This window comes from Varanus komodoensis, unplaced genomic scaffold (genome assembly GCF_004798865.1).
Source record: "Varanus komodoensis strain SLA01 unplaced genomic scaffold, ASM479886v1 scaffold44_3, whole genome shotgun sequence".
NCBI classification, from domain to species: Eukaryota; Metazoa; Chordata; class Lepidosauria; order Squamata; family Varanidae; genus Varanus; species Varanus komodoensis.
The window spans coordinates 5,954,105-5,966,309 of NW_025336010.1; the positions used below are offsets into that span (position 1 = coordinate 5,954,105).

The 12,205-nt window shown below is 41.8% G+C and overlaps 1 protein-coding gene across 1 annotated transcript in view; it reads right to left on the bottom strand.

Moving 5' to 3' along the window:
* Positions 1–12,205, bottom strand: part of FBXW11 (F-box and WD repeat domain containing 11) — a 73,492-nt gene that overhangs the window by 3,107 nt on the left and 58,180 nt on the right. Inside the window, exons 4-10 of the mRNA XM_044444198.1 lie at positions 10,558–10,695; positions 9,505–9,623; positions 8,326–8,575; positions 6,863–6,981; positions 5,409–5,519; positions 5,236–5,314; positions 2,548–2,735 (exon numbers count right to left, since the gene is read on the bottom strand). Of these exons, the coding sequence (XP_044300133.1) occupies positions 2,574–2,735; positions 5,236–5,314; positions 5,409–5,519; positions 6,863–6,981; positions 8,326–8,575; positions 9,505–9,623; positions 10,558–10,695 (978 nt within the window). The 3' untranslated portion in view covers positions 2,548–2,573. The remainder of the gene's footprint in view (positions 1–2,547; positions 2,736–5,235; positions 5,315–5,408; positions 5,520–6,862; positions 6,982–8,325; positions 8,576–9,504; positions 9,624–10,557; positions 10,696–12,205) is intronic.

The window sequence follows — 12,205 nt, forward strand, 5'->3', positions numbered from 1 at the left end:
CTGCGCTTCTGCTTCTCCTCCCCCTCTGCCCAACATTCAAATGTACGGCAATAGCCTCTGAGCAAGCTAGGATTTTATTTTATTTTTTACAGGCTACACATTTTTAAGGTTTATTTATGAGGGCAGCATTACACCATACACAAACAGACTTTCCCCTTAGCTCCACAACACACAAAGCAAGTTATAAGCATTTCTGCAGCTGGATGCCATGGGGAAAAATTGAAATGCATTTTTCACCCAAAGGCCTCACATCTTTGAACTGCCCCTCACAGCCTACTTTACATTTTGAACTAATTATGAAGAAAGAATGAATGTATCAGAAGAATGACCTTTTAAAAGCAGACAGGGTTAAGTTTGCTTGGCAATAGTACAGTGTTGTACAAGCACCACACTTTGCTAGCTCTCTGGAAACCAATACAGTGTCTCTCAATTAAGTACAACATAATTAAATCTAATCTTCTGCTGCTTTCTCCCTGAGAGGGAGGGGCTTTCGAGTTCAATTATGGCCATGGGAGTTTCATTGCTGAGAGGTTAATCATTTTAACTTTTGCCTAAATGTTTAAATAAAGGATTATATCAGATTATCATACGGTAACAATTCTGATCTTGTTACAATAAAAAAGTAATTTAACAGAAGGCACTAAAAGTTCAATTATAGCCAAAAACACCAGGGTTGTCAGAATGATAGATTTTAAAAGGCATGTTCATTTGGGACACATTTTTTAAGGTATGGGTTTGGTTAAAAAATTAGAGACCTAAATTATTTGAGTGCAGCAAATAAAAACAGTATTATCACTAGCAATATTTGTTATTTTGCAATTTTATGAAATGAAGTAAGCTTTCTGCCTTGTGATTTGGAAAATGCTATAGAATACATAAAAAAACTGCCTATACAATGCCTGACCATCTGTCCACCGAGACCCATATAATTCCTTATCTGGAATCTTATCTGCAAAGCACTGCAAAGCACTCTTTTCTGCAAAGGGCTAAGGGCCCTGCCAAGGGAGAAACTGTGTAGTGACTTACCTCATGTGACCAGCATCTCTCCATGTCATGGTCACACTGTTTTACAACTCAGACTTAAGCCACTGTTTGGAACATACCCAAGCCTTGTACCTTAAAAGATAATTTGGCCCTCCTGTACACTCATTGTGCACTTATTGTGGATCATGCCTCTCAGGTGACTGGTGGCCACCAAAAAAGGATGGTCATACAAGCACCTCGTGACATATGCCTCTCCCCAAATAGCATTTATCTCAGCAGGATTACTTGGGAAGGGGAGGCACTATCCCCTTTCTTTGCAATTACTGTTGCACCATAGAATAGCCTTCTCCAACCTAGTGCCCTCTGGCTGCTTTGGACCAGCCTTCCCTAACCTGGTGGCCTTCCGCGGCATTTGGACTGCAACTCCCAGAATTCCCATCCAGCAGGGACATGGACTGGGAATTCTGTGTGTTGCAGTCCAAACATGTCTGGAAGGCACAAAGTTGGGGAAGGCTGCTTTGCACCATCACACCCCACATTCCTGACCATTGGCCATACTGGCTGGAGCTGAAGTCCAACATGTTAGCAAGGCACTAGGCTGGGAAAGGCTGTTATACATGAATGCCACTTACTTGAGGCACATACTGCTTTCTTAGGAGAAGAGAGAAAAGATGTAAAGCAGCAATCACTACTAGAGCCTCCGAATTTGTGACCTCATAAAAAATCTCTCATATACCTTGGGGTTTATTTTTCCCTAAGACAAGGCCTGTTCAAATTATGCTAGAGGTAGGCTACCAGTTCTGGCCAGTTCTTCTGGTGGATACTACAAAAATCCACTTATCAAAAGGCCACCCAGAGAGGTCTATAAAATGATGTCTTCACATGGCATTCCATACATCAAGGAAGGAAGCCACTGCCTCTCCAGGGAACAGAAATCAGATGGTCTGTATGTTCTCTAATTCAGGCTGGCTATAAATGGTGTGAACGCAAATCAGTGCATGACAGTAGCATGTCAACTCATGGAGGGCAGATCCCACAAAACAGGAGAGAAAAAATTATGCTACTTGAGCAAAGGAGAGAAGAAATGATTTATAAAAACCTAAATATGGAGCAATTGTTAATAAGCCAAAATAGAAATAACATGTCATACTAACCCAGTTTATTTCATCAATTAACCTCCGTTACCAGATTTTTAAAAAATGCTCACATTTAGCTAGCAGAAAACAGAGTACATAATCATAGTTGCTGGAAAATAAGTAAGACTGTTTATACACAACAGCATCAGTAGGAGTCCAGGAAGACCCCTCTTAAGAAATAAGATGTGCCACAGTGAGAAATAGCTAACACAACACAAACATGACAATCTAGACATGATTCTAGTCTAACTCCAGCACATATGATTAGCCAATTAAATGGCTGCAATGTCAAAACAATCTTCATTTACTTGCCAGGAAAATCCCATGAAAAGCATTAAAGATAATGCACCTTATTTTCAGAGCCATTACCAGGAATGGTTGCAGTAACCAGCAGAAAAAAGACATCCTTAAAATAATAAAAGCTTACCTTAGTAAGTAGCAAATTGCAGACTGTTATCTGGAGATATAAGTGTATGTTCTGGATGGAGAGCGTGTCTCATTTTGTGCATTGGGGGGCACATTTAAAAAATCCCAAATCAATATGGTATCATCATGGGAACTACTAATGATTTGAAATTCATCAAACTGAAGTCTAAACACACGACCTGAATGTTCCTGAAAAGATGGCAAACATGCATGGTTAGCGGGGCAGACAATTCCGTTTCCTAGGTGAGTATTTGTCTTCAAATATTCAAATACTGCTTTCAAAGGTGCAAAATCTAAACTGAGAATCAGCTCAGAGTCTTCCTTTGATGAACAAAACACCTTGTTCTGTCATGCCTAAATGCTTCACCTACACAACTGGAAGGCATTATCACAGATATTAAAGGGGGAAATATGGAATGTTTTCCAAAAACCCAGAGGGGTGGTATATAATTATTCAGAATAATTGTAATAATGTACCACACCAGTGATTATCTCAGAGCATTTTGAAACTGATCAGTAAAACTTGAACAAGCACACACTTTAAGTCTCTGCTTTCAAGCTCTTATTGCACTCATTTTCAAAAAACCACAGAATGTCTGTTGTTTAGTGAAGTTGTGTCCGACCCATTGTGACCCCATGGACAACATTCCTTCATGCTCTGAAATGTTGAGTTTCAAGCGAACTTTTGTGCTCACCTGCATCAAGAGGCTCTTTAGTTCCTCTTCACTTTCTGTCATTAGAGTGGTATCATCTGCATATCTGCGGTTGTGTTGATATTTCTCCCAACATATATTTCAATCTTAATTTCTCCCAACATATATTTCAATCTTAATTCCATTTTGTGATTCATCTAACCCTGCCTTTTGCATGATGTGCTCTGCATATAAGTTAAATAGGCAGGGCAACAGTATACAGCCTTGCTGTACTCCTTTCCCAATTCTGAACCAATCAGTGGTTCCATGTTCAGTTCCCAATCAGTGTTAAATCCCTGCCATTTTTCTCCTTTATCATGCCCATCTTTGCATGAAATTTCCCTTCATATCTTCAATTTTCTTGAAGAGATCTCTAGTCTTTCCTATTCTATTGTTTTCTCCTGTCTCTTTACACTGTTCATTTAAGAAGGCTATTCTCTGGAATTCTGCATTCAGTTGGGTTATCTTTCCCTTTCTCCCTTGCCTTTCGCTTCCCTTCTTTCCTCAGCTATTTGTAAAGCTTCCTCAGACGCCATTTTGCTTTCTTGTCTTTCTTTTTCTTTGGGATGGTTTTAGTTGCTACCTCTTGTACAATGTTGCAAACCTCTGTCCATAGTTCTTCAGGCACTCTATCAGATCTAATTCCTTAAATCTAATTGTCACCTCTACTGTATATTCATCAGGGCTATGATTTAGGTCATACCTGATTGGCCTAGTGCTTTTCCCTACTTTCTTCCAATTTAAGCCTGAATTTTGCAACCAGAAGCTCATGATCTGAGCTACAGTAAGCTCCTGTCTTGTTTTTACTGACTGTATTGAGCTTCTCTATCTTTGGCTGCAGAGCACAGTCAATCTGATTTCTGTGTTGAGCGTCTGGTGAAGTCCATGTGTCCTCTTGGGTTGTTGGAAAAGAGTGTTTGCTATGATCAGAGTGTTCTCTTGACAAAATTCTGCCAGTCTGTGTCCTGCTTCATTTTGTATTCCAAGGACAAACTTGCCTGTTATTCTGGTTATCTTTTGGCTTCCTACTTTAGCATTCCAATCCCCCATGATGATAAGGACATCATTTTTTGGTGTTAATTCTAGAAGGTGTTGTAGACCTTCGTAGAACCGGTCAACTTTAGCCTCTTCAGCATCAGTGGTTGGGGCACAGACTTGGACTAGTGTGATATTGAATTGTTTGCCTTGGATTCAAACTGAGATCATTCTGCCATTTTGGAGATTGTATGCCAGTACGGTTTTTCCTACTCTTTAATTGACTATGAAGGCTACTCCATTTCTTCTGAGGGATTCTTGCCCAAAATAGTATACCTGATGGTCATCTGAATTAAATTCACCCATTCCTGTCCATTTTAGTTCACTGATTCCTAAGATGTCGATGTTCAGTCTTGTCATCTCACACCCAGCTTACCTTGATTCATAGATCTTACATCCCAGGTTCCTATGCTGTAATGTTCTTTGCAGCATCCGACATTCCTTTCACCACCAGATACATCTGCAACTAAGCGTCCTTTCGGCTTTGACCCAGTCGCTTCATTCTTTTCTGGCGCTACTAATACTAGCCCTCTGCTCTTCCCCAGTAGCACATTGGACACCTTCCGACCTGAGAGGCTCATCTTCCAGTGTAATATCTTTTATTCTTATGATTCTGAACAGAATGTCTACTCTGTTACAAGATGCTCAACAGAGTTAGTTTAAAAAAGGGAGGATTAAAATGTACTATTGTTGTACAAATGTATTGGTAGTCAACCTAGCAGGGATGAGAACTTGAAGCAGGGACATGCCACCAGGTCTACTGAAGAAAGACTTACCTCCAGCCGCCCTTCTTCCCTCCCTGTTTTTTGCCTAGTAAGCCATGTGTTTTTAGATTGTCAAGGACTGCCTTGTATCACTGAGAATATGCCCATCTCTCTGGGAGACTATTTACATCACCGTGGAGGAACAAAATATAAGTATTTCAAATGAATGAATGAATGAATGAATGAATATCTACATACCACCAATGTACGTAAGCATAGCGTACTTGCTGGGGCACGAGGGTCGAGAGCAGCTTGTAAATCCCAAACTTTGATTTTGCTATGAAGCGAGGAAAGAAAGCTGGTATGAACATTCTGAAACATATCACAAGAAAACTTAGAAATGAAAACAGAACTTGTTATAGAGTACTCACCCATCATAGGCTCCGCTTACAATTCTCTTGTTATCAAACCGGATGCATCTAACCAGCTCTTCGTGGCCTTCTAGCACTCTTAAACAGGCCCCACATTCAATATCCCAAAGCCTGAAAAAGATCACAGGTGTTTAAAAATATGCACCCCCATATGCTTACACTACTGTTTGAGGACAACCAGTTGTGTTCCAAAAGGTCCACACTCAACCCAAAGTTGTCCGCTGAATCACTGGGGGCCATTCTGCACAAATCTCCTGAAAGAAAGCTCACCCCCACCTCAGCAGTTTCAGAGTTAGTTTGCAAGGATGGTTAGACTGACTACTGGGCGCAGAATAATTTAAGGTACAATCTTACATGTTTAAACAGGAAAAGGCCTTCAGCTTTGAGCACCACTAGCTAGAGAATGCTGGGAGTCACAGGATTCTTTTTTCTATCTAACAAGACCATTTTTCACCACCAGGAAACAAACTTGCGTATATACCTTGCAAGCAGTTGTTTCAGGAGCACAAAGCTTCCCCCTACCCTGATCACTTTTGCTCCTGGCCCTCTCTCCCCTTCTAGTCAATTGCTCTTTGACAGAGTGCTGGGGAAGGCCAAGGGCTGATCCTAAGCAGTTGGCAGCCCAGCCAGCCTTCTGAGATCAAAGTGTTGCTAAAGGAAGCATGACTTCTTGGGGTTAGCACCTATGAATGGGTGCAACCACAACCTCGGGTAATGACTACAGAGGAACTGGACAGAAATTTTTTCTTGTCAAGAAAAGGGGGCCTACAAGCATCAGCTTGACTTACCAGCCAGCTTCCACTTGTGCTCATTTCCAGTGCCCTTCCCCCACCACTCCTACTTGGGGTAGCTGTAAGAGTTCCTCTTATTTTTGCTGAAGTTTGGAGAAGATTAAAGAAAGCCAGAAAGATCCCTGCTGTTTCTCACTTTCTCAATACCTCAGCATGAAAGAGAGTTTGAAGCACAGTGCAGACTTCATCTGGTCCTCAATCCAGTCCTCTGTGCTTCTGCAAAGGGCCCCGCCCCAGCTTATATGCTTTCCTCCTCCAATTCAAAAAGAGTGAAATGCTTCTCGAAAAGCTTGCTTCCTGGCAGTGAGAGTTCTATGCTAACAAATGCTGGGAATTTGGCCCCCATCCCTTTTGTCTTCAGCCCCACCTGACACTGGAAAGCAGCCACCCAAAGCTTCTCCGTAATGGAAGTTGGCCCTTGGGCTAGCAGAGGTCCAGTGCCCTGGCTCTGGGTAAGGGGAGGCATGCTCCTGGGGATTGCTGTTCCCAAGGGCTGGAACACTTGCATTTCTGCTGGTCCATCAACTTAAGGGAAGGGAATAGAGGAAGTGAGGCACACTACTAAGGCTGGAGGAAAGAGATGACCTTGTAGGCTGGGAGACTTTCTTGACCCACACATGTGCAGCACACGTCCAGATAAGAACAACAGAGTCTGCTGCCTACCTAATGGTATTGTCTGATGATCCACTCACGACAAGTCGATCCCTATACTGGAGGCAGGCAATGCCCCGCTTGTGCCCATTGAGAGTGCGAACAAATTCACATGTGCTTGTGCTCCAGACCTGTAGGGAAAATAAATAGCAAGCCATCAGGTATATGTGGAAAACATGAACACTTTGAAATTCTGCCCTTTAAAAAGCATGGCTCAGCAGTGTCATAAAACATTACATAAAGACTACTGAAGACAACCATTTTTCATTTCAGAGAGCCACCTTTAGCTGCATGGGATGTATGCTCCCAGGTGCAAACTACAAAGCTGTCATATTCAATATTGCATTTAATAAGCTGGCAGGCATTAGCGTTAGCTGGGGGTATGCGTTACTCAGCATTACATGAAGAGAGGGACCCCCTCCTGACCCTTCACCCCGCCCATCCATCAGGGCTCAGGAATGTCTGTGTGGCACAAGAAGGGAGACATCTATGAAAACCGGACAGCAGGATCACTTGCTCAAGTGAGGCATTTCTAGTGCAAGCTGTCCCTTCCTGGACTTCTGCTACCTTACCCCTGCTACCGCTGCAGCTCCTCCAGGTCCCATGCCTGCTTTTCCTGAGGGTGTCCCCACCCTCCAGCTTTTCACTGTGCTGTAGCCAAAAGGAGGGAGGCAGGGTTTGGAACCCTGGTGCACTAACCCTGGTTTGGAAAGCCCCATTGTACAAGCAGAGGTTTGCTCACTAATGTTAGATTTTTTAAAAAAAGAAATTGTAATCATGAAGCATCTCACAGATCCTTTTCCACAATGGAAGGTAGTAATTTGGGGACACAGCTACTTATGGCACCCTTTGGTGGCTCTCTCCCTGGAGGACGCACCTCATGGTCAGCCATAAACATGGTCACTGAGCACAGCATATGAATTCCTCAAAAGGAAACAAATTGTGGCACTGCTGCTGAAGTGGGAAACCTGGTAAAAGGCAACTCCATGCGTGTTGCATGTCTAGAAGCTGAATAATAACTGAAATAGGAAAAATGGCATTTGGAAAAGAATGGAAAGCTACAAGTGCCAATCAGAGTTTACATGCATCTAGTAAGGACTTTTAACTTCAAGAAATAGTGTGGTAGAAGCAAAAAAACAGAATTCTAAACAGTTTAAGCATCTGAAAATGTGGAAGATTAATTCAGTCTGGGGAAAGGAACCTGTAGCTCTCTAGATGCTGTTAAATGCTAACTCCCATCAGGCCCAGCCAATTATCAGGGATGATGGGAGCCATTATGCAACAAAAGCCGGTGGGGAACCCATTCGCCACCACCACGTTAAATGATTACAAAGTGTAAGGCCACAGAATATCTTTAGGAATTACTCCAAAAGATATGCTATCATGACCAACATTCCCCCACGCACATGTTAAAAACACTTTCTCTGCCTTTGCTGCATGAATCTGCAAGTCTGAGATACCCACTACCAACTTACTTTAATGGTCCTATCCCCAGAAGCAGATACAATATACTTGTCATCAAAGTCAACCACATTTACTGCAGCCCGATGACCAACTAATACGCGGCGCAGTGTAATGTCAGTCGGGGAGGCCATGTCCCACACAGCAATTGATCTGTCCTTCGAACAGGTGACCATTAAGCCATTACTGAAACGCAAGTGCAGCACTGCCTCGTTATGATGGATCAGTGTATTCAGGACTTCGCCTGTGTTCACATCCCACACTCTGCAAAGAAAAAGAAAATCAAATGATAAGAAAAAAACTGCTACGTTTCAGGAGAAAAAACTCTTAGCCATGTCAAGCTGCTACACTCCAACGATCTCAGAAGGCTTATTTTGTTATAGACAAATAAATCAAGAGGGTAGCTGTGGTGGGAACACCACCTTATGTTCTCAGTCCAAGTTTTTCCTCTGACAGTTGCAAATCAGTCCTCCCCAAAATGGCAGCCTCCAGATGTGGTGATCTGCAATTCCCATCATCTCCCAGCCATCACCTTTGATGGAAGTTGCAGTTCAACTGTCTGGCAGGCTCCATGTTGCAGAAGGCTACTAAAACGATATCATAAAAAAACAAAAGCTTTCCTCCCATGCCCATCCCCAAGCACGAAGCACTCCCCTTGTGCACTTTCATGGATAATGGCCCCATCACGCTGCAGCATGCCAATTTCAAAGGGCTGCTATACTTTTGCTGGCAGGTCTGGAAAGCAATGGTGTTAAGAAGCAGCTGCAAAGTAGCAGAATGAGAGAAGTGAGTCCTCATGGAAAACTAGCTGGTGGGAAAGGATTTTAACCCTTCTTCTGAACCATATTCCCATCGCTCCATCACTCTCTCCAGTTTTCAGAGATGTCTGTCATAGTATGGGGAAGCACTGCTTGGGGGGGGGGGCATCCAGCATTTCACTTCTTCCTCTCTGCTGCAAATTGCCACCATCAGAAGTACTTTGGGTTGTACAGAAACCCAGGTTCCCCCACCTGCCGCTGCAAAAGCATAAAGAATCACAAAGCTGCATTTAAGTAAATACTGAAATGTTAGTTGGTGTAAGTTGGCCGATACCAGAAATGCTCAAAAATATGCCACTCCGGATACAGGAGGATAGTCTGTATTTTCTTTACCCCAGTCCTTTGTGCCATATTTGCAATTCTAATAATGCTCACCTCACAGTGGAGTCAGATGATCCAGTTACAATGACTCTTTCATCATACTGCAGACAGAGAACTGAGCCAGTATGTCCTGTTAATATTTTCAAACATTCCAATCCATTTTTATCCCAAATCTGCCAAACAGAAACCCAGGTAAGTTACTTAAATGCAGAATCAGTTTCATTCTCAAGCTGAAAAGTATGGCAAACTGAGTCTGTGGTCCAGCCTTCCAGGAGAAGATACCAGTTGTTCCATTTGTTTCTGCACCTTCTGCGTTTTTCAACTGATTGCACTCCCCCAAAAAAGTGGGGAGGACATTGCCTAGTTTCATCAATCCCTGACTTTCATAATTTAAAATAGCTTTATAAAGACTCATATGGTTGTAAACAAATTTTAGAACATCCTTCCCATTCCCAAAACACGATCAGAAACAATAGAAACAGCAACAAACAACCAGGGCATTTTCACTGCATGCATGACACTTTTTCATCCATTACTCAGAAATGTCCCTGAGCTGTTTGCAACCTGGAAAACTCTGAGCTGCTTATAGGTTAAATTACCCAGAATTACCCCAACAAATAATGGGTGATTGTTAGGTTAACGTCAAGGATGGTTAAATCCTCAAACAACCCAGAGTTCCGGATTTGGATGTAATGGCTTTGACAACAAAAATGGTTCGAGGATGCCCTTCTCATCACTGCAGTTCCCGAGTTAAACAACCCAAGACTTCCATGCCATATGCAATGGACTGACATGTTAGCTTGGGGTTTTGTTTGCTTTTTAAATCGAAAAAAATGTGATTAAAAATCTTAAATTTTTTCCTGTCTTTAAGATTATTTTTTTTATTCTGAGAAGCAGAATACAACACAGGTTTAATGAGCAACATGTGCATTCTAGACTAACAAGGGTATGAGTGTTCCTGAGCTATAACTGGGCAGATGGTGCAAAATGGCCAATAACCCCACCAGAACCAAGAGAAAACAAGACTGCACTGACCCACTGAATGTCTCTCAAACCAAAGAAAGCAAAACAGAATAAAAAGTAAAAATAATCAGTAACTTCCATTACCTTAATGGAGTTGTCCCTTAGGCCACTGATAATCTTCTCATCATCATACTGTAAGCAGTAAACGCCTTTACTATTTTCAGAGCGGCACTGAATTCTTTGCAAGTTGTGCCTTCCACATCGCCAGTTAGACTCTATGGTCTAAGAGAAACCAAAAAGTGGTTGGGTGATACACAATCTTGTCACATTTTCTTACCACTAATGTTTAAGTTAAAAATACATTTATTCACTTGCATTATGGTGAGCAACTGGGAGCAAGATCATTCCATCAGCTGGAACCAGCCATTCCATCAGGATGCATGGGAAGCACAGCCATTCTGTTGCCTTTCCGTGAGAGACCAGCTGTCTCCTCAATGCCCTGTTTCCATCGCAGCTGGGAATTATAAGCACTATTTAACTTTAAATTGGTGCCTGAATTTTCTTTTTTAACACTTCCTTTCACATCCACTTTCCTTTTGTGCCATGCCTTTTTAGATTGCATCTAATAAGCTGCCCATGGGAGTCTTTTCAGCTGAACAGCAGGGTAAAAATGTTTTAAACAACTAAGGTTTTTGTTACATTCTGTCGAGTTCTGTCATATCAAATACAACAATGTGCCTAATCTAATGAAGCTAGTTTATTTTTAAAAATGTATTTAAATGTAACTAGTATTATTTAACTAGTAACCCAATCATGGCTAAGTGGGAAGTATGCATATGACACCACTAAATGAATTATAAATCTGATGTATATCAAAATTCTAAATTAAGGGTTTTTTTCCTGGTTCAAGTCTTAAGTCCTTATAAGGACAGATTAAAAACACTGAGTTTCATCTAATGTCACATGCACAGACTTGATCTTGCTCTAGTCTCTGCTTTAGCTCCCTGTCATCAGCCCCACAAATCTGCTCCAGAGGGGGTACAGGAGAGGGACAATCAATTCTACCAGTGGTATGTCCCTCTCACTGAGAGACAGGACTGGAACTTAAAGTTGTTTGTTTTAATTCACATTAATTTAATTTGAAAACCTTACATTAAGTACCATTTTAAAAGCATACTTCAGGGTAAAACAAAAACTAAATGTCATCTTAATGTGCTAAATAATGCACTTCTCAAATATCAATTCATGAGCCACTAAGGCAGGCAGCAAATTGGACTTCTAGGGCAAGCCTTAAACATATGACAAGCAGGACTTGTCCCTGGGCTTTTGGCCAAGAGGACTGACAAAACTACTGTTAGCATCAGAGACAAAGGTCCCTGTGTTCGCTTGCTCGCTGAGTTTTTGAACGTTTAATGTAACCAAGTTTTCACACAAGTGCTTGCTAGGAAGAGGCCTGAGGAAGCATTTGCTACAGCATGAAAGGGATTCAGGAATTTTGACTAAGAGTCCACAACAGCCTCAACATCACCTCTGATTTGTAATATAAACCATGGAATACACTGCAGTGCTTCAAGCAGGAGATCCTGCTTAGTGTCTCCCTGTAAACCTGCAGCCACAGAGAAATCCATTCATTTCACAATCATTGTTCCTGTCCACAGACATAACTATCCTGTCTCATCATGGAAGAGGCATATGGGTTGTGTGATTAAAAGTTCTGGATTATGCTCTTATACATTGTGAACATTTTCAGGAAATGCTGATTAAAATCTAATTTCAAAGTCAGTCTTCCTCA